The 23401-nt window shown below is 41.8% G+C and overlaps 1 protein-coding gene across 1 annotated transcript; it reads right to left on the bottom strand.

Moving 5' to 3' along the window:
• Positions 1 to 1269: 1269 nt before the first annotated feature.
• Positions 1270 to 4840, bottom strand: cyp21a2 (cytochrome P450, family 21, subfamily A, polypeptide 2; the record flags this gene model as incomplete). The annotated part of the gene is made up of 12 exons (XM_080039550.1): positions 1270 to 1523; positions 1614 to 1717; positions 2112 to 2278; positions 2440 to 2553; positions 2783 to 2866; positions 3083 to 3169; positions 3259 to 3369; positions 3619 to 3714; positions 3819 to 3973; positions 4082 to 4171; positions 4331 to 4522; positions 4723 to 4840. 12 exons carry the CDS (start codon positions 4838 to 4840, stop codon positions 1270 to 1272), a joined length of 1572 nt encoding a protein of 523 aa, XP_079895676.1.
• Positions 4841 to 23401: the final 18561 nt, after the last annotated feature.

Below are 23401 nucleotides of genomic sequence, written 5' to 3' on the forward strand. Positions count from 1 at the left end.
TGATGTCAAAACTGGGAGAAATAGCCTTTTCATCTATTAAAAAGCTCTGCCAGCTGTTTTGGCTACTTCCTGACAAAGTTAGTTTGAAGTATCTTTCACAACCTTGAGCACAATGTTTCACACAAGTCAAGGTGAGACTATCTCTTCCTGGCCCAAACTCTGACGTAACGGTGAACACAAACACGTGGGGAGATGTTTTAATAGCAGCTTAGCGACACAATGTAAATGTAGCAAAGTTCATGTTCTGTTTTGGCACTTCTAGAGTTTTGGGTATGCAGCCTGATTTTGTTAAAGACCTTTCTGCTGACCAGTGGCCTCTGAACACTGGTAGTCCCCAGCATGCAGCGCAGTCACTTTGCCGATTGCCAGGGATGAGTCTTATTCACATGATATGCCCATATGCTTTTAAAATGTGAGGTATCATCAGTCAGTGTCCTTTTGCCCCTTGCCCACGCCACGCTGCCACCCACGGCAAGTGAGGAAGTGTTGCTACAAGAGAGTGACACTGACTCGCCCACTGCAACACACACTTCCTCTATGCCATCTGGCGGAAAGGGAACACAGGTTACACTTTGTACATCTTAGAACACATCTTCTATTTTGGAGTGCGCTAAAGTGGAGCTTGGTACCTTCTATTGTGGTTGAGGCAAGAGGCAACTCATTTTTAGTCTCAGACCAGCCCACGATAGGAACCCACTTTCATCTCTGCAAAGTATGTAATAACCTTGCTTTACAGCCTCATAGCAATACCTGTTATGTATCATGAGATATCTTTTATGGTGTGAGTGCAAGCATGTTAACAAGATGTGCCTCCAACCCAGAGGTCTGCTGAACATTTTCGACACAAGGACAGCTTTTTTACTATCGGTAGCATGTTCAGTGTTGGTCCACTGGGTGGTGCTGCACTATTCTGTGACTCATCTTTCTCTCCTTGAACTGCCTGTATTTCTTCCCAGTGTTGGTTTACAGTTAGCTGCACTACCCCCAGGTTTAGATTCTGAACAGTGTCTACTTGTTCAAGCTTTCCTTCTGACCGCTCCTCAGTTTCTGTTTCCTTTCTGGGGAAATCAGCTTGACTTTTTGACATTTAAAAAACTAACAGAGGCATTCACACTGCAGTGGAAGCCATGTTGATCAAATAAACAAGTGAAATAAACCCGTTCACATTCTATTTTAATCAAAATCTCCAACACCACAGGTAAATGGAAAGATGAAATTGTATACATGTCAACGTTTTATAAAATCCAGTCTAAGCGACAAGTAGGCAGTTCAGCGATCAGTCACAGGTCTTGGAAGTGCTATCACTGTGTAGGATTTGACCTTGAGCACAACACTAGCAACTCCTCTCAGGTCGGGCAGAGAGGCCTCGCTCTCCGGAGGGAGGAACTGAAAATCTCTCAGCAAGTAGGCAGTGAACAAAAAGAGCTCCATTTTGGCAACAGACTCCCCCAAGCATAGCCGAGCCCCCCCACCGAAAGGGATCAGGGCACGGGTGGAGCCCCCTCCTCCTTCCAAAAAGCGCTCTGAAAGAGGAAGAGAGAAGCTGCTTTATGTGGGATCTGCTGAGCAGAGTGAAAGGAAATGCACTCCACCTCACAGTCAGGGCTGTATACCTGGTTTGAAGCTGTGCGGGTCAGTCCAAACTGTAGGGTCATGGTGAGCTCCAAAGAGATTGGGAATGATGACTGTGTTCTTAGGGATGAAGTAACCTGCGATACTAAACATGCATGAGGGATGCCATCATGCAAAGTGAACAGAGTGTTAGCAGGTAATATGTGGAAAGCAGGACAACAACAAAACACATTTGCACAATTTTTACATGAAAACAACACATTTGGAGCATTCTCAAAGCATAGACATTTACTTCAAGCAGATCTTGCTTTGTAGCCATGTTCCAGGTAGGAACTCATCAAGCTTCAGTCTGTGGTATTGTACCAATGACATAACATTAAGTGAATTATTGGAGGGACAAGTGCCACATTTATAAACTTGTCTGTATTGTATCGACAAGAGCCGGCTTCCGAATATATGATACTTAAGACAGATGTTCTCAATGCTAATTAGTCACCAATCTCCCCTTTGCTATCACTACACATTGTCATTCAGCTGACCTGCTGTCTCTGATGGCTCTGTGGGGCACAGCCAGCGGGGCAACTGGCCTGAGTCGGAGCATCTCATTGATCAAAGAGCACAGGACAGGAAGTCTGTGTCTGTCACTGTACTTGGGATATCGTCCCTCCAGCACTGTGCTCAACTCCGCGTGCACTTTGGTCTGCACCTGCATGGGTAAAGCAAAAGTCGAGAAGTCGAGAAAAACATCATGTTGTGTACATTGTGTGTGTGTGTGTGTGTGTGTGTGTGTGTGTGTGTGTGTGTGTGTGTGTGTGTGTGTGTGTGTGTGTGTGTGTGTGTGTGTTGTGGATAAACAATGTGCCATGCCTCTGGCCTGTGCAAGAGGAAGGCCACAGTCCAGTTCAACCAGGCCGCAGTGGTCTCTGTTCCCCCGATGAGAAGGTCCACAATGGCCATGTGAACGTGAATATCTGTGAGGAGCTGGAGACATGACAAGTCATTTTACCACACTAGCACCATTTACAGTATACTCATTTTCCAATTGCAGTTCTCCTCCTAAAGGAAATTCCATTCAACCACATATTAATCCCAAACTTTCCCTATGATTGATTTCATTAAAAAAGGGGATAATAAACCAACATCTTCATATTCAGTTCATGCTCTTCTCCCAAGCCATGTACAATTGATTTCCCTTGTTCTTTGTATTTACCACTCCATTTTCTTTGTTTTCTTGGTTGTTAAGCCCTTGGAGGAGGAATCCTGTGATTGTGTCCTCATTCTTTTTGTCTTGTGTCTGTGCAGTCAAAGCAAACAGGGTGATACACATTAAATCATGAGTTATAGTCTAGCCTAGTAGATAACGTGTCTTATTTTCGTGAAGTCAAACTAACGCATGTGTTTGTTTACTGTTTTCCTCAGCATAATAAGACTTCTCTCTTCTCTTCAGTATGTTTTTCAAAACAGTGACACAATTTTCATTATTTGTTCGTTTTCATTTGTTCTTACTAACCTTGAAATCGTTGAGATGTTTTCTAATAATTTCATCTCTCCTGGCCACCTCTTCTAGTAGACGGGAGAAGACGGGATTGGGAAATTTCTTTGAGAGAACAAATGACATAATGGTTTTAATCTAATTCGAAAACATATTTGTAAATTTTCTTTTCAAGACAGTTAACTTTTACTGACTCTGAGCAGTGGGAAGGAGTCCAGAGCAGAAATCCAAGAGGAGCCCCACAGAGCAACAATCTCATTCAGACAGCGGTGCAGCTGCTGCAGCTCTGAAGAACTCTTGTCGTACTACAGACAAACACAGAGATTTATAATTGAATACATCCAACCAATGACCCGCTCCATCCAGTAACAGAAACACACATTATGAATGCACTTATGTCACGCAAAGCCTCTAAAAAGGGAACATAAACAGTGACAACCATGCAGTGGTCTGCCACAGCCACAACTGTTCATTGATGAAAAAAAGCACATTTTGCAATCCAACCTCAAACTATTCGGAGGTAAGAAATGTGCTGTGGGCGGAAAGTTACTCACTTCTTTCCCAAAAGCCAAAGTGGTGATGACATTACTGGCTGCCACTGTGAAATCCTCTGAGAGATCTACCACACTCCCTTGATAGTCCATCAAAACCTTAGCAGTGAACAAACAATGCTTTATCTTTTCATGTGACCTTTTTGGAAATAATCCAGCATTAAAAAAAATTGTTTTAGATCAGGCACTGTTTACGTCTGTACTTTTCTCAGATGCAGCGCCTGTCGCTCGATCACGTCATGCAAGGACTGCTGGCTGCAGCGCTGCAAAGCACTGTGGACGAGACGACGATGTGCCCTCCACTCATCAGTATAGTCCCCCAGAGAGATGGTGCGGCCACCGCCAGACACAATATCTCCTGAATCAAGTCGGGAGAGGTCATGGGCTCGAGTTCATACAGTACATACTGTACATTAAAACAATATTTAAGCACACCATTACTGCAAAATAAGTTTGAGTTGTTTACCTGTGTATGAAACTGGTCTCCCAGCAAAGTCTGACCACTTTTTCACCAGTGCTTCTCTTATGACCTCACAACTATTAAGTACCACTATGGCTGAAAAACACAACAGAACAGAGTTTTGGTATGTGGTGGCTGTCTAAACCCTACTATCCACAGAAAGGTTCATCAACAAAAATAATTGGTTTGTTTGCTTTTGTTTGATATGATGAAATTGTGAAATAATAATCAATAAATCTGAAATGGGATCATTACTTGTGTTTCCGCATTTAAGGCGGTAGATGTTTCCGTACCGCTGTGCCAGATTGGTCAGGTGAATCGGCAGATGATCATGGGTCAGCTCCCTCATGTTGCCTATGAGGAAAAGGCTGGGAGGACCTGGGAGGGGAGGAGATGAGGAGCTGGGAAGGAACTGACCGAGATACTCAAGCAGCTTTGATTCAACTACTGGAAAGACAAGAGTGAAGACAAAGAGAGAATGAATACTAATCAGCAATAATCTGTTAGATCGCTACTTGTCCATGTGTAGAAAAAAAATACAAATTGTAATCCTTATATTTTCATGAAATTAAAATACTTGATTGCATAACCAGCATGGTCAAATACATATACCAAGACAATTCATTGATAATGACATTTAGACTTACTTCCTTTGTGGTATCCTGGTACAGCTGTGTCTCTTCCACCAGAAGTGCAAATGAGTACCAACAACAGAAAAACTAGAAATAAAGCTCCCACACTGATCGCTGATATTTCTAATGCCATCTTGTGTCTTCTTGTTGCTGTCCCACTTCAGAAAGCTGCTCAGCACACATGCTGCTGCACTTATAGTCTTCTTAATGCCTGTGAGTCCGTCAGCTTGATATAATGTTGGAGTTTCCATGAAATTCAAGGATGTCTAAATATTTTTCTTTGGGCCAACATATCTGATACTGAGATGAATGCAATACATGTAACAAGAGCCAGAATGATAAACAGGCTTGGGACATGCTGAAGGGCATCATAACATATCACAGCTGACGTGACATTTTCACACTGGCATTTGTTTATCTTGCACGACAGGGAATGAAGAAACTCCCAGGATTTGGATGATTTAATTTACTTTCACACACCATAGAAAAGACACTTCCGACCCACATTGGCCACATTTATTCTGAATGAGTGAGACAGTGCATATTTTGTTACAGTAGTTGTGGGGTGGAATACCATGACGGTGCACAATAAGGTATTAGAATCAAAACCAAACGGTGTTGAAATGGACAAGTCAGGCAGAACAGTAGAACAGTAAACAAAACATTTGAACGAAAATATTCCTGCAATCTTTTTGGAGATTTCCAGGAAAGACAAAAAAAGATCAAAAACAAATCTTGCACATTACATTCAATGCGCTGATGGCTGTCAATATTGCTAACAAAACCACTGTACATGCAATTTCAGTTAGAAAAAGTGACATGCGGCAGCTGTGAGATCCACTGTCTTCTGGATATCCAGAGCTGTTGGATGGAAGTTGTTCAGGTTGGTGAGCCCATTGAGACAGACGTCTATTTAGCCATGTGTTGCAGGTGAGAACCTGGACGGTCTGAACTTCATCTCATCAAAAGGAATGGAGGAGTCTTTACCTTTCCAGTCTATCCAGACTATTCCCTGTATCGGAACAGGAAATGGAAAAGTGGCATTATTAGGTTAGTGTTGTGTAATATCATAGAAGATAAAAAGTGTTCCAACTTCATTCATTTTTGTCCAGCTGTAAGGGTATACCTGATTATTACTGTTGATGCCATAAAGCCCATTCAGGTTGGTCTTGTAGCAGTTCCTATACCACCAGCCTCCCATGTAGGCCCTGGCACAGTGGATCCCCAGAGAATCAGGGTCCTTGTCCTTGGTTGAGAATGGACGCCCAGTATGGTACTTCATAGAGTCACCTGACAGGGAAATACAGTGACATTTAGGCATGATTAGTCAGGCATTTACTCTAAGGCATAATATACTGTTAAGGCAAATGAAACCATAGTTTTCACCTGCGGTTCCAGTGTAGCCGGACACCGCAAGAGTATAGTGCCTCTCCTCTGAATCAATGGAGAAGTTGGCGTAGTGAGCGTAAGCGGTGTGATTTCCAGAGTGCAAATCCACTCTCAGACTCACAGGTCCGACGCTGGTCAGGTTGTGAAGAAGCTGATTTCCTAATAGAGGAAGAAATGAGAAAAACATGTTATTAAAAGGCTATTAAAAGGCTATTTTATTACAAAAAGATACTCTGATTCAGATTGGATGATCATAAGAACTTGCTTCAACTGTACCTAGCCAAAACTCTTCGCTGAGATTTCCAAAGCCGGCGCTGTATTCACTCCATGTTCTGTAGAAATCAGTCTTTCCGTTCATCCTCCTCTGGAACACCTGAACACACACACACACACACACCAGATACACACACCAGATTGTCTAAATCTACTCTGCCATTTATTCCAGATCGTGCAAAGGTTAGTTCAGATAACTTTCTCACCGTCCAGCCACCTCCATCAGTCTCCATGTCACAGTAAACTCTGACCGCTGGTCCCTCTTTTCCTTGCGGGTAGATATCCACCTCTCCTGAGTGCAGAGCTCCGTTAAGCAGCTCCTGAGAGCACTCAGTTGGGTAAGGGAAACGCAGTTTGCCTAAGGGATGAAACAAATGAATGTTGTGAAAAGTAATTGATAGGGCAGATAAATTAGCACATTAACACATTTATATCAAATACAACACCTGTGGTGAATTCTGTGGTGACAACAGATGTGTAGTGTCCGTCTCTCTCGCCTTGTACCAGAACTATATAGTGCGACATTGGAAACAGCCCTGTCAGCTTATATTCTGTTATGGAAGAGTCCAGGATCACCTCCTAATGTGTACACAGAAAAGCAAAAAAAAAAGTTAATCTTCTAGCGACATCCTATAAATGCTGGGCTCTCTTTGTGCTGTACGTGCCAATGATAAAGGAATATTATTCACCTTTGTCTCCTCTCCGGCCACCTGGTAGACCAGCCTGTAGCTGTGATAAACAACAGTGGACGTTCTCCATACTATTACTGCAAAGCGAGCACCTACTTCGCTGGCTTTGACAGCTGAGGGACAAAAAAAGTTATGCTTTTAGATTGCATCCTTTACACATCCAATTACAGAAAAAGCCTGATTTCCCTTTATTAAATCCCCTCTTTACTCACCATTAGCAGTAGTAAATGTAGTTGAGATGGCCATGCTCTGGAGACTGTCCTTCTGGCTCAGGACTTTGACTGTGTACAATGTGCCTCTCTGCAGGCCTCGCAGCTGGTGCTCCACTGAGTTACCAGAGAGCATCACTGTCACTGTCACATTAGGAGCTTTGGCGAGGAGGAGAATACAGATTCAAGATTCAGAAGCTTTTATTTGTCACATGCTCATACAGTATGTGCAGTGAAATGTTGGTGTGGCATATTACTGTGCTCATAATTAAAAGAAAAAAAATACAATATACAATAAAAAAAGATAGAATAAAATACGTTTTTCCAGAATATATACACACAAGAAAGATGATGTATTAATGTTACTGCAAGTATTTACATATGGTCATATTGTTGAAATGAAGAATAGTATAAATAGATAGATATTCAATAAACAGGGAGATGTTCAAGTTCTGTTGTGCAATATGGCCAGGGTTAAAGTGAAATAGCATTTAGTTAAGTCATTAGCACTTTGTCATCAGCATCATGAAGGTAATGCTGCCTCACTCACTCTTGGAGGACTCATAGCTGACGATGAAGCGGTCTACTTTCCCCAGACTCGGTGTCCATTGCAGGACAGCTCTGGTGTCTGTCACATTGACAACTTGCAGATGTGTTGGAGGGGCAGGCACTGCAATCAAAAGACAATTCATAGTGTGTTTAATGCTTGTTTTAGACGTTAAAGGTAATATATTGTGCAAATTCTCAGGTTCCAAATTGTAATTTGGGTTTCTACTAGAAACTGTTTTCATGATGTAATATCAAAATAGTAGCAATACATAATAGTAAGCTTATCTAACTATGTACCTGTGGTGATAATTGATGTGAGGGCATCGCTCTGGGCTTTGCCATTCGTAGTAGTTACAGAGATTATGTAGGAGGATCCAGCAGGCAACTTGGACAGAACCACATGAGATTGCTGAGAGTCCACAGTCACAAAACGGCTCTCTCCTAGCAGGATGAAACATCACAAATGTCAAACTATATATATATATTATAAAGCTTACCAATTAAATATCCACACTGACTGATATTAAGAAAGTGGATTTTGACCCAAGATGCAGTGTACAGGCAGCTTATGACACACCTGTGAAAATATTGGTGTATGTGACCCTGAAGCTTGCAAACGTGATCTTTGGTTTGGACCAGGAAACGGTGAGAGAAGACTCTGTAACATTGCTGAAAACCATGTCTGTGGCTGGCTCAGGACCTGGTGAGACAAAGCGAAAATATTTTTATCCACATTTTATTAGTGAAAATGAATACAGTACATCATTTTCTCATTGTTCCCAGTACTGATCTTGGTGAAGGAATTATACATTCATGCAGCACAACTTTATTTACCTGTAATTGCGGTTATTCTGTGAATCTTTGATCTTCTCTCAGCGGCAGTACCATAAACTTGCAGAACATAGCCAGTGTTAGCCCGAAGGTTGCTGAACTCCACAGAGCGTACGCTGGCAGGGACCGTCATAGAGATCCTCTTGGTTTCTGCTTTGCCTTTAGATCCAGTAGCTTTGACAGATGTTGTGTTGGTGCTCTCACTCTGTACCAGGATGTCAGTTGTGTTCTTTGCAGTGAAGGCCTTGTCTCCTTCAAGGGCTTCCTCTTCAAGCTCTTCATGATCATCTTTGTCACCATCTTCCCGTGGCTCTCTTCTGATCACCGTGAAGTTCTTGAACATCCCTTGTGGTGCTGACCAAGTGACAGTGAAGCTGTTGGTAGAGATGTTCACGACCTTTACGGAACCTAATCCAGATCCTCCCATCCTCCTTGAGCTCCCAGCTGTGTGTGTAGTTGTTCTGTTCTGTTGGACTTGAGCCTCGCCTGATGTGGTTGTATTCACTACATACTGACTCTTTTGTGTGCTCTTGGTGCGTTTATTTGCAGATGATGTAACATTCTTCTCAGCCAGAGTCGACTGCTCCAATGTCTCTTTTCCTGCTCTTGTTTTGTTTGTTTCCACAACCTTGGACAGAACAGTCACGATTTTAGCCGTGCCATTATTTTTCTTGACGTTAGTATGGGTTATATTTACTTGAGGCTGGTCTTTTAGTTGGTCAGCTTTAGGATATAATTTGCTGGCTGTTCCTTCCTTAACAAGCTTAATATCCGTTTTCTGGACAACCTTTTTAGAGGTCAGGACTGTTGTTTTGCCTTTACGGGCCTCTTCTTGCTTTCTTCCCTCATGCTTCAACAGAACTTGACCAACAGTTGGGCGACTGGCCTTAATGGCATTTGAAGAGTCTTTGATGGTTACTTTCTTAACAGAACCTGATTGTGTTTTGACAATAACTGCTTTAGCATTAATAGGCGCTTTGAGTTTAGCGTCAGTCTCCTTGGCTTCAGAGCCCTTCTTCTGCTCTCTTTTCTGGAAGATTGTCTGTTCTACTTTGGTGTTTTTGTCCTGTGTGTTCTCCTTGTCTTTGTTCACCTGCAGGGTCACTGTTTCCACTGTTACCTTGACCTTCCCTTTGGCAGCTTCTGAAATTGCAGAGGTTAAGATCAAAGTATTACTCAAAGTATAGATATTACCCATTATTAAAATATGTGTCTCTTATACTACCACATCCAAATAACAGTGCAAATCTCACTTACTTGTATTACACTCTGCTCCTGGTGCACACTTACTGCAGTCTGGACCCATGAATCCCTGATGGCAGATACATTTCCCTTTCTGACACTCCCCATTGCCATTACAGTCATCAGGACAATTTGCAGAACATGGACCTGGGTAGTAATAAAATAACCAAAATTATTAAATCCACATCCCCTACGAGTTGATTCCAATATATTAATATTGAATGTGAAAGAATCATACATTTCTCTTTCAGGGAGGACATCTCTCTTTCCAGTCGGGCAACACGTCCTTTCAGCGTAGCCATTTCAGCCTCGCATCCTCCGTTGCAGCCACCAGGCAACAAGCTGAACTTATGTGTCATTACTATAGGAGCACCGGGCTTCAGATTCAGCTGCTGCTCCTTGGTGCTGCTCGAGTCACAGCCCTCACTGATGACCACTCTGATCGGTCGCACAGGGGCAGGCTTTTCTTTGGTGTTGCTGGTGGTGGACAGAAAGGTTTGTGCAACCGCTGGAGCAGGCTTGTCTTTGGAGTTCCTCACATTGACGGTGGAGGGAGAATTGGCTACAACAGTCTGATTGACGGAGGCAGTGGACTTGTTTTTGGTGGTTTTAGCAGAAGCAGACTTTGGGGATGTTGACTGAACATTTTGAACTACAGCGGGGGCAGGCTTGTCTTTGGCAGTTTTCCCATCACTGGCTGAAGGAGATTTCAGTGAAACGGTTTGATTGACCACAGGTTGGAGTTTGTCTTTGGTGGTTTTAGCCCTGCTGGCTGAAGCAGACTTTGTTGATGCTGACTGAACATTCAGAGTTCCAGTGGGGACAGGCTTGTCTTTAGTAGCCTTCACTTCGCTGTTGGCTGTAGGAGATTTAGCTAAAACAGTCTGATTGAGTGAGACTGTGTGCTTGTCTTTGCTGGTGGTGGTGCCGCTGACTGTAGTAGCCTTTACTGACGCTGATAGAGTGGTTTGAATTACTGTTTGATTGACTGTGTTTGGCTTTAGGGTTGGACGCACGGTCTGCTTGGCGAGAGCAGCAGTGGTTTTTGGTTTTGACAGGGTGAAAACAGGATTGGGTTTAGACGCGTCGCTTCCTGTTGGGTTTCTCCTCTCATTGGTCGGGGATTGAAAGGAGGGAAATGGGGTGAGAAGGAGGAGAAGTCCTAGAATAAACAACATCTTGAGCCAGCAGCAGTAGCCAGAGATGGTATTGCCTTTGGTGGATCTGTATGTATGTTACTGTAAAATTATGAACTCCTTCCTTTATATTTCTGTGGCCACTTGTAAAGAGGAATATGCCAGGTCTCTCCTAGGAATGAAGAAAAAAATGAATAAACAGCGTTATGACTGAGTTTAATGCATGAAATACTATGCCAAATAATTTTTAAAACACTTTTTTTTCAAAAAGGGCATACATACTCCTTTTCAGTCAGCTTCACTTTCACAGAGTTCCCATTCACATTTTGATGCTCCCTTGTACAGCCTTCTACTATTGAAAAGCTACACATTTGGAGCAATTTCAGGTTGTTTGCTTGCTTCGAAGTGATTTGGCCGCATAACTTACCTTTAACCATTACATTTGAATACTCAATTTATATAACCTTAGCAATAGCACTTGTCATTTTATCAAGTCATATGATGTGATCTTGCATTTAAGTAAGCTCGTTGAGCAAAATAATTCACAGAGGACTGAAGATTATATCGAAACATCTATAAACAACAATTCTCTTTTCTTTTATACGACACAGTTAATTTAACTTTTTAAAATATAATTTTGAGAACCATTTCAAGATATTGGAAACAAGGTGAGTGTCATGAACATGAATATTACTGAGCTGACTTATCCTTAAATGTCACAAACTTTATAAAATGTTCATGGTAGGCTACACTTTTGATTCTTAAGAAAAAATATATATAACTTGAAGAATTGCAGCATTTTCTAGTCACCCACAATACCTAATTCAATAGCGTGCCAAAAAGTCAAATCTAAATTAACTGATTTTGAACAGGAAGGAAGAAGGTGAGTCTTGAGACTCTGCTGGAGAGACTACTATGCAGAGAGGTAACAGAGCGTCACTGTATAGAACTGTGGGACACTGTAAGTCTTTCACTATACAGAAGGCTTCCTAATCCGCTGCACCCACATCTCAAAAAGCCACAAGTGGAGAAATATGTGCAGCCTTGGCGTTTAATCTGTAGAAAATCAAACAAATCATGGAGAGTGTAAACATTCCAGGATGATTTGCTGCACTGCAAGCCAAGATTCAAATGTTTCCCTGGATTGCATGGAACAATTGTCTATTGCATTAGTTGACTTAAAAGCCACTATTTTTTGTAAAATATGAATTACTAACACAATTATAATTTTTAAAATTTTATTATTTTGAGTGAAGTTAAGCTATGACAAATTAAGGTAAATTATAGTAGTTATGCTAGATCATGTATGCAATATGTACACTTAATGTGACATATTCACCACACACTATATTGTGTAAAATACAGTATTATACCACAACATAAGCTGTTTCCACACATTTACTCATTCAAAACCCCCGAGAGTATACATGCCATTATTTGCTATAATAGCATTATGATACGAAGGAATATCAACGGACACGCCACTCTGATATTGATATAGCAAGCAACATGGCAAAAAGAACTTGGTCAAACTTACCAGAAAAAAATATTTAGTTCTTGGCTTTATCTCTGTCTTTGTGACGCTCCCTCCATCTGAAAAGCTCAAGTAGACTCTCTGGATATGATCTGGGAGGAAAGAGGTGAGAGAAAGGACCACCACTAGAAAGGAGGAGAGTGATAAAGTCTGCTCCTACTTAAGGACCCCCACCCTTCTCCACGCCTAGTGGGCCCGCTCAACCAACATGGAAAATATTTGTATTGGACTTACAAGAATAGTGGCAATTTTATACAGATTTATTTGTGTATCCAATACGATCAACATTTCTATAACGTTTCTGGTACATTCAACAATTCAACTGATCCAAGCTGAATTCATTAAATCATTCCTGTTTAATACATCACTTTGGTCTGACTTTTTTTTGTGTAAAATTACTTATTTAAGGTGATCAGACTTTTAGTAAATATATAACAATTGCAATCTATGTCCAGTACATGCTGCATTTTTTTTGTATTCTTTCACAGACTAAAAGACTAAAATAGCCTGCATGTTCAACTCTGCATGGCTGACGACAGTTATTTCAGTGTCCGCTCAATGCAACTTGACTTAGACCAGACATTGCTTACGCCTAGACACAGCATCAATTGAACGAAGCCTTGGTCTGAGAATCATGATTCAGCTGGAATACATAGAATAACACTGCAGGTATTCAGTGCTGACTCTGGGGGACAGGAATGGCTAGGCTATATGAATTGGCTGTTTGTTGGAAGTAATGAGATGTAACAACGTGGGAGTTATGTAAGTGCCCAAAAGTCCACCAGATTTAAGGAATGCTCTGTGAAGGCTCTGAATCTGTGACCAACTGGCCACCCACCATCCCACCTTTTGTAAACCACATGAAGACAAGTATATCAAGGGTCCTGAACAAACAGGACATAAGTTACATTTTCCTAATTTAACAGGAGTGCAAAAACAAAAGTTTATATCATTGGAGGTTTTTATATATCCAAAGTCATACGATACACTGACATCCATAATATTTAGTATATATTTTGAGGAAAGATTAGTTGATTACAAATGTATGTATTTGAGCTGTTGCTGTAACACTACAACAGATTAAAATGTTGTATTCACCTGATACAAGCACTATAGTTGATCTTGGGTTGTTATTTTTAAATGCTCAAATAAATCCTGTACCCAAAAAGTTAACCCTTAAACTTGATTTCTAATGAAAAAACCTTTCTGGTAACTGACAAAAACAGTGATAGTACCTTCTGACAACACTTTATGTATGTGCTTCATGAGATAAATACATCGTACGAGACAGTGGGCTATGAAGGTCCCTCACCCTGCCTAATCAAATGTGTAGCCCTACTATTTTCCTATGGTCTAATCGATATCTGATTAGATATATTTTCACTAAGACCATGAGCTTGCAAAACCATTTAAAATAACAGATGTGAACTCCGGCCAGTTCTGAAGCAATAGCACTGCAATATTCTATACTCTTTTATTTGCTCCCTCTGTGGGTATATAGGGAACACACACAGACAAAAATATATTTACCAGCAGATATTTTAGTTGCAAATGTGTTGAGCTAACACGTTTTTCTTGGCAAGTACACCATGTTCTGATACTGAAAGACACCTAACTTACAGTACATTACTGCATCAATGCAATGTAGTAGACAATAATGTACATTGGTGAATAATGTAGTTGCTGTGGTTCTTCCAAGTCTGAGGAAAAGTCTGCACAACAAGACGGTACAGCAGAGAATCTGATTGCCGCTTGCTTTAAAGGTGAATGGTACTTAGACAATTTATCCCACATAATGTCTGAATTACACTGGATAAATGCCAAAGCAGCAGTGGTAAATACATCGAGGTAACTGCTAAAGGTAAAGTATGGATGTGTATTTCACAAATCAGACACGATCAAAATGTGACCAAAAGGAAACTTAAACACCTTGATATACAGCATACGTGTGTGTGCATACAAATGAATTCACAAGCTAGAACACATAAACACACTCATTACTAGTAACTAGTTTGTAGGCAAATGCATTGTAACTATTTGCAGGATGAGTAGCTCTGCATGCTTGCACACACGCACATACATAGGCCTACACACTTTTCCCACATACACACAGATCCCTTTACTATGGCATGTACTGTTTTGGTTAACTTTAAATTTAAGCTCTAATCAATGACATTTGTGATTCAGGGTACAAAACATATCTTAACTCCAAACGGTTGTTTTTATACTGTATATATAACAATAATGATGGCTGTGTTCTGTTCAAGTGCGCCACTAATTCATGATCACTCATTAAGCCAGCAAGCACAGAACCAGGAAATATGGACCCTTATCATTTACATCCGTGCTGTCCCTTCTGTGACATGTCAACAGATCTGCGGGGAAAAAATGCTAATAAGAGACCATGTCACCTTGATGTTGAGAGGAAAAACAAAGAATAATTGTCAGTGTAGTGTGGATTCCTGAGTGGGTGGTCCCACTCCGTCTGCTGGCAGCTTCCAGGACAGCTCCGCCTTCACTCTACTGCTTTCTGCACTTTAGACCACCCTCAAATGGCTGACCCTGCGCTGGCCTTTGGAAAAATGGCTTGAGACACACCTTCAAACAACTAAGGTCACTGCACACCTAAGAAAATACACCTGGCCATAACCAGCACATATCGCAATTCCCCATCCAATTTTACAGTTGCGGTTCAAGCATATTTGGTGTAGGTGTCAGAGAAGGTGAGCATGTGCTAGTGGAATTTGTGTATTAGCGGAAAATCTCTTGTGGCATTCCACAGATTAAAAAAATTATACATCCAGGTAATGTTTATTCACACTTTCAACCTGACTTTGTTGAGTGAAATTGTGTTTTCCAGCCTGAGCAATAACTAATGTACTCCTTCTGTAGTGAGTACTCTTGATCGATTGTGCTTCGTTTCACAAGTGTGAAGGCTGAAAGCATCTAGAATAATTAACAAAAGTTTATACCGTGAAGGACAATTGATCACCTTGAGAGGCATCAGTAAAAAGAAGACTACTTTTTCAAATGTGCTGTTGCTGTTGGTTGCTGACGAAAAATCCCAAGATGAAAATCTGTGATGCTGAAGCTCACGTATTTATTTACCCTTTATTGATTCAAATTTAATGAAATGTCTAATAGCAAAGGCTGGAACAGTGCAGGCACTGATCTGGCTATGATTGAAGTGATGGTCAGTATACCCCATGTTGCTTACATTGGACCCGGCCTCAGAGATTAGAATAATATAAGCACATAAGCCCTGGCTTGTTCCTCGTCTCTCCACCCATACCAACCCCCCCTTCCCTTTGCTACTCCTGCTGCACTGAAACCCTCCCAGTACCCCAAACTTTTCTCCCAGACTTCCTTTGCATCTCTTATAACTCAACATGTTTATGAATAATATGATTGCACTGAGTAGCACGTCACAAAGTGGAGAACATTCGTGAACTATGGACTGTTACCTCTATTAAAGCTAATTAAGAACGTAAGAGGTGATGATTGATCCAAATCCTGTGCAGTCTTACATGCAGAATGTTGTGCCACTTTAGGTGTATGTACTGTTCTAACATGAAAACCACTACCCCTCTCCCCTCTTCCTCACCTCACAGATGTTGGGTAAGGAGGGGGGTAACTTTGAGGGGGGTTGAGTTGAGTACAGAGACCCCTCTCAGATTCTTTACTGCCAGTAAAAGAAAAGAAAAAAATCTGCAGGAAAGCTAAATCTAACCAGTGCACCAAACTGAATCACACTATTTGGAAAGACATGAAAAGGCAAATGTCTGTTGGTGGATGCACTTTTTTTTCTTCTTATCTAAACATGTATGTATCAAGTCAATGCTCAAACCAATTATACACATACAAATTAACAACACAGCAAAGGTATTTGCTTAAAGCTTGCATATTATACACTTTTCGGTTCTATTATACACCATATTATATGGTCTTATAGGCCTTTCACACCAGAAAGAACCATGAGTCAGTTCCGGGCTGGTGCTGGGGCCAGTTCAAAACTGGTTACAGCCTTATACCAGTTATGAACCGGTTGGTTTCACAACGACCAGAGCCAGCCATGGAGCCGGCAAGAGAGCAACGTCATGACGTCACGGTAAACGTGTGTGTACGTCGCCCGACGCCGCTGCTCTCGTGGCTAACGCTAAAGCTAGCGCTAGCTTTAAGCACAACAACAGCGGCGAATACCTCTTATTTTTACACGTGTTGGCTCTCACTTTATCTGTGTGTGTGTGTGTGCGTGTGTCTCCGTTTGTCGCGCTGCTCGGCTCAGTGGGCTCTGTGTTTATATGTCCATGCTGTGAAGGTGCTGCCTGCTTCAGCGTTTACTTTCATGTTACTTCAAAATAAAAGCCAACTCACGTTTGTCCAGTGAAATGCTAATGTGAAGCCAGTGAAATGCTTTTAATGTGAAGCCGCAGCCTTAATGCTCTATTTGTAACTTAACTGCTGCGCGCTGATCTAAAGATAGTGTTTTTCAATGTAGAAAGCCGTGTCTCTGGCATTACCGGTGGTGACACAAGTTTATTTTGCTAAAAAAAAACGGCACATTGTCCCGCACAAACGTAGTCTTTGTCCCACATCTGGTGAATTGGGATCTGGTCACCCTACTTTGCAAACAGGACCCATACAGCGTATTTTCGCCGGTCAATTTGATCGCTACGTTCGGTAATTATGTTATGTTTACGTCTCGTAGTAGCGGTGTTTTTAAATATGGCGGGCATGAGGTTTGAGTTGGTCTGGTTGGTCAGGATAATCCCTCCCCCGGCCGCTGGCGCAAGCAGTTATCTCAAACCCTGCTCAATCCTGGGTTTTGAGTTGAACCGGTTTTTACAGCCCGGAGCCGGCTCTCTGGCGTTGTGAAACCAAAACACTGGTTCTAGCTCCGAACTAGCCCGGAACTAGCTCCGATTTTGCGGCGGTGTGAAAGGCCTATTAGTGGTCCCTAATACGTTTTTCTTTAATTGTTTGCTGAAAAAAACTTTCAGATAATTTATTGTACTATGCTGATGTTCAGCTAATTTCACCATGGCCTATTTTTTAAAAAGAGCTGCAGCTCCCCTCGTAAATATACAATCTTCGAGCTGCCCCCGCCCCCTGTCCGAAAGCGAAGCCAGATACGCCTCGCCCTCTGTCTGTTTGTAAACAATGATGACGTATTTGCTGGGCCTGTTAGCGCAGTTAGCCTACCCATGAGAAGAACTAAGTCTAGTGCTAGTAACGCACTTTGAACAGTTTGACATGACATGATGTTCATACAGATGCACTGACTTGCCGTTTCCAAGCTAATGGAAACGGCATGTTCACAATAAAAATGCTGCAAAAGATGGTGGCTACTGCGAAGCTAGCTCGGGAGCTACCGGCTAAAAATACCACTAAAATCAGTGAAAAAAATATTTTCAAAGTTGACTTCTACACTATTAAGTTCCAATCCTTTGTCCTGTTAAAAACGAGGCATTTCCAGACTGGTGTGGGGGATAGAATTATGTTTTTATGAGCAAAAGCTGAATGCTTGTCCCAAAGCTAATAGCTATACACCAGTCAGGCAAAAATACCAATACAAACATTTCTTTCAGTTTCACTGTTTGAAAAAACCCACAAGTAGCTTCCTATCCGTTGTGTTATTAAAAACGAGGCATAGACTGCTGTGGTTAAGATAAATTAGTGGAGTATGAGCAAAAGCATTATGTGTTGGTGTATGTAACATTCAGGCTGTACTATGGGCATCTTGTCGCTTAGAGGGGAAAGCAACATGGCTGTCGCTCGGAAAATTTTCCAGAGGATCTCGGAGCCGTGGACCAATAAGAAATGGGGGGGGGGGGGGGGGGGGGTGGGGTTATCATAGACTACTGCACGGTGGACGTTTCTGGTTACTAATGTGGGGGGAAGCATGGACATATAAAGAAAATATGGGGATGTGGCTGTGCCGACTATTACGTAATAGTCGGCGAGAATTCTGACTGGAGTATATTAGGGGGGAGGGGTGGGGGTTTCAGAAAGGGGGAGAGTGAGAAAAGGAGAGATTGTTATTTTTTTATATTTTGGCAGTCTCTAGGCACACCGTGGACCCATGGATATGTTGGAACACATTTAAAAAGTGCATTTAGCATACTATGTGACCTTTAAAATGTAATAATACTGTCTTATTAGAGAAATAAAGGGTTGAAATGAAAAACGTATAATTCTTTGCATGTAGATCGGTCAGAAATCATTTGCAGCTCTGACAAGCCTTCTAAAGCATTATTTCAAAAATACATTTTACAAAAGTAAATGCCTTTCCAGCGAATCTTGACATGATTCATGATATATTCTTTTCCAGCCTCATTATGGTTACTGTTAACTATTACATTACGTAACATGCTATGTAAGAGCCAATTAGCGCTCTTGTATAAAGTAGGAACCAATCTTTGGTTCCACAGTTGCTACCCAGACATTGAAACAGTTTTTGAGCACACACAACCCACGTTACGTCAGGGTCTATGTTTGTATGTTGGGTTTAGAGTTTGTAGCTAAAGAAAGTGAAAATGAACGAAACAAATGTTTTAAACTGCAAGAAAGACTCAGACTTTCATTCATCAATACCGGACAAAGGTGCGTCAAGAACTATATCCTCGGCACAGCATCTCGGGCCTAAAGATGGGCTTGGCCTCTCTATATGCTACATGTACATGTTTACTTGTAACATCAGCATCGCTTCACAACCAAGCTTTTTCACTCCACTGGGCTGTAGGTCATTCCTCCGTTGACCCTGTAAAGACAAACGTAAAACAGGGTGTATTTGACCAGTTTAGAGAGTTTATGCATAAATACTTCAGTTCATATTCTGTTATTGACTGACATATTTAAACTGTATTTACCGTGAACACGTCCTCTGATGGAACAGATAGCTGTGTGAAGGTCCGGGTGGGTCAACAGACACTTCATCAAACACAGGCTCAGTCAGGTCACTCACATCTGTAAAACATGGCACATTCAATGTAACATCATGTAGCTGACATGTATCATACATCTGTAGTTATGGCAAAGCTACAAACTGAGGAGATTAGTGTTTTCTTCCATTATAGAATAAGATACGCTACTAATAAATTCAGTATAGTCCTGGCTCAATAAGCAACTTAGCATGAGTCTGTGAGTTGCTGAAAAAAACTGCACCACAGCTGCCACCGAAATGTTCAGACTTCAGAATTTGCATCAAAGCCGTAATGATCATAAAAACAAGAGACTTTATTTAAACGATATCCATGTTTAAGTGGTGATTGTATTTTTTTCGGCTGTAGACTGAAACTAATGGACGGAAGCGGCTCACTCTATTTTCTCTCGTCGCGCTGTCAGATTGCCGACATTGCTGTGTTTTCATGCTCGTGAAATGCAATCCGATCGCGGAAGCCTCCCCTGAACAACGTTAGCGGACATGATATCCCCGGCGGCCGGTTATCATTTTAGCCGTTAAGCCACAGAGCTTTTATCACCGGCAAGGTGAATCACTGCTTTGCACGCGCAAGGCTTTTGTGTTTCGGTTTAACATCAGTCTTGGGCGAGCGAGTGTTTTAACTTTATGCTGAATAACCACTGCAATCGCTGAAAGCTAAATAGTTCAGGCAGGGGCGGGCAGGGCAGAGCGGAGCGCACTAGTAGAGGGTTCGCTTAGCAACAGTTGCCAGTTGAATAATGATAAGGTTCTTATCGGTTTAGTGAACAAAATAAATGCAGAAAACAGCGGTATTTAATGGAAATGGTCAAAGGTTAATTACAATTTGTTTTGTGAGCAAGTATTTTATTATTTTTATCATATTTATTTAAAAAAATTCACTCCCTCCTTTTTTCATTTGAGGGTGCAAACAATTTTTTTGAGGGTGCAATGCATGCTCATGCACCCCCGTAGAACCGGGCCTGGCTAGCGCTGGTGCTAACCGGTGCTGAGAGCACCATTCTGCTGTGCTGATGGTGCTTTACCCAAGCTAACCGGTGCTAACTTGGTTCATAAAGCAAAACTGATAGCTGTACACAACAGGCAACAGACACAGAGGCTATTCACAGAATTTATGGGAGCAAACTGTGACTATTGTGTTTTCATCCATCTTAATTTCCTCTGTCAGTCGTCCCGAAGCGAGTGACGTCGGGAGGAGCTCAACGCTGATTGGCTATCGCGGCGCGGCCGGCGGCAAAAAGTTCAATATTTTCAACTTCTGCGGCGGCCGCGCCGCCCTAGCCGCGCCGCATGAACCGCTCGCCGCCGGCCGCCGCGCGAAATACATTGACTTTCTATGTAAACTCGCCGCGCTGCGGTGTGCAGTGTGTTCGCACCTTAAAATTCTACCTTTTAAGGTCAAAATCATGAATAAAGCAATCTTTAAACTACTCCCAACTGGCCTACTCCTTCCAAATACTTTCAGTTGCAGGCTTCACATTCAATATGTAGCTATAGTTTTATATTATGTGTAGGCTATGCACAATTTATAGCAACATTTGATATCATTAACTCAAAGAAAACAACCAAATCCCTGTCAGGGTAGGCTACAAGATGTGACACTGTCAGGATTTTAATTTTTAAATATTAATGATGTTATAGCCCCCATCATTAATTTGCATTTACTCATATATAATCAATTGAACAATCAATATATTCTTAACATGTGATCTAAAATGTTCTCATTTCAGGCCTTGAGCAGGGACAGTTTGAGGAGAAGAAATAGCAATAAATCTTGTTGTAAAACTTTACGATGTGTTTCCCATAAGATAAGCCTAGAGGGCAAGGCGATGTATCTGTTTAATAACAAAGGCCTTCTGATAGTTCCTCACTCAGTCCAGTCAAGCTTTAGTTTAGATACATTCAAGGCTGGGAAGCTTAACCCTACTTTCGCATAAGTTCATGAAGAGGACGGCCAGGAAGAAAGAAGAGGATGATCCCTGAAACCAGATGACAGCAATAAAGACCAATCATTATCCTTTGTTTAGGGAGGTTAAAAAGCCTTGCTGTCGATAAGGACTTTCACTTTTTCACTTTTTGCTGTCTCTGAAACCTGCATAGAGCTGTCCTGTGATTTGACTTTATTAAACTACACTTGAGAACTTTGAAACTTTTTCCAGTCATTCTTTATTTTTTTACCTTCCATATATCCGAATAAACGAACACGTATTATTATAGTTTTAATAACACACAAACACACACACACACACACACACACACACACACACACAGACAGACACACAGATCAGCTGATGGGATGATCAAACGAGAGGCTGTAAAGACAGGCGCACACGCTCGCAAATGATTATCACGGAATCAATGAAACATTTTTTTTTAGGCCAAAGAAAAAAATAATTTTTTATTTTTTATTCATAATCATCATCCTGTGTGGTAGCTTCCTGATCTTCTTGCGGAGCTGCTTCCGGATCATCTTGCCTGTAAGGGCCCTGTTGACATGGAATGTCCTGCACATCTTCCAATCTCACCTCTCCTTCCACAACCGTTGTCGCTCTTTTCCAGTTGAAGTAATCTCCTTCATTCCCTTTGGCGACAGTTCTTCTGTAGTTCCTCAGTTGACAGTGTGTAAGGACACGGCTCCATATGTGGACATCGGTAATACCGCCAAGGAAGGACTGATTAATGTCAAACCCTCCACCAAAGGAATCCTGGTCCTGTAGAGAGTGCATAGAGCCATAACAGCTTTATTACACTATGGTATCGTTCAACATATCACAAAATATACATTTACAGCACATTAAACCTGCAGTGTGTAGAATGTTGGGTTTTATTTCCAAGCAGATTTTGTAGAAAGTAATTATAATATCCATAAGTACGTTCAGGGTTCGACATAACCAATGGCCCGCTGGCCCGGGGCCAGTAAAATCATATGCAGGGCAAGTTGATTGGCCAGTCACTGTCCCGCCCGGGCCAGTAACGGCCAATCACAGTTCAGGAGGCTATCTTTTTGTAGACTACATCATGGTTCATTGAAATGCGCGTTGAGTCGTAATGAAAGCAGTGTTTATTTAAGACTCAATATAATAAACCTAATATAAAATATATTTTTTAATGAAAGGCCAGTGGACAAAAGATGTGTGGGCGTTTTGACAGGCGGAGCAACAAGCGGGCGCACTCTCGCTCCGTTGGCAGAGCTGCCTACCGTCCGCCTGCGAGTCGACAAATCAATCGACTTAATTTGCCCCCTTTCTTTCTTCCCACAGCAGAGGTTGAGGTGCAGAAATTGAAGTGAAAACTGCGCTTTTCCTTCAGCTGCCACCGTAATGTTACAGTATTTGCATCAAAGCCGTAATGGTAATACAAATGAGAGGCTTTTTTTAACCGCTGTGAATGCGTCTCCGGTGATTGTGACGGTTGTAGACAGAAACTAACGGAGGGACTCGGATCACGGACAGTTCCTTAGTCGCGCAGTTTGTCTGCCGACATGGCTCTGTGTTTTCAGGCTCGAGACATACAATTAGATCGTGGAAGTCTTTCCCATTGAAATCGCTAACGGGGGGAATATCCCCGGTTATTATTTTAGCCACAAACCACAGTTCTTCTGCGTGGCGGCTCACTCAATCACTGGCGAGATCTCACGGTGAAACGCTGCTATGCTCGGACGAAGGCATTGTGTGTTTCTAAGGTGATTTAACGTCATAGTCTTAGACGAGCGTTTAACTAATGCTGCATATTTTGCACTGCATTGTTTTGTATCAATAGTTTGAAAAAATGGTCCCACACCGGACTCTTATGTTAAGCTGACACTTCATGCTGAAGTGACGCTTGTGCAGCACGCTCACGAACAGACGTGAACTCGCATACACGGTGAAATCTCCCATTAAAAAAACGGCACAACCCCCTGA

Source organism: Ammodytes marinus, assembly GCF_949987685.1.
Source record: "Ammodytes marinus genome assembly, chromosome: 13".
In the NCBI taxonomy this organism is placed as follows: domain Eukaryota; kingdom Metazoa; phylum Chordata; class Actinopteri; order Uranoscopiformes; family Ammodytidae; genus Ammodytes; species Ammodytes marinus.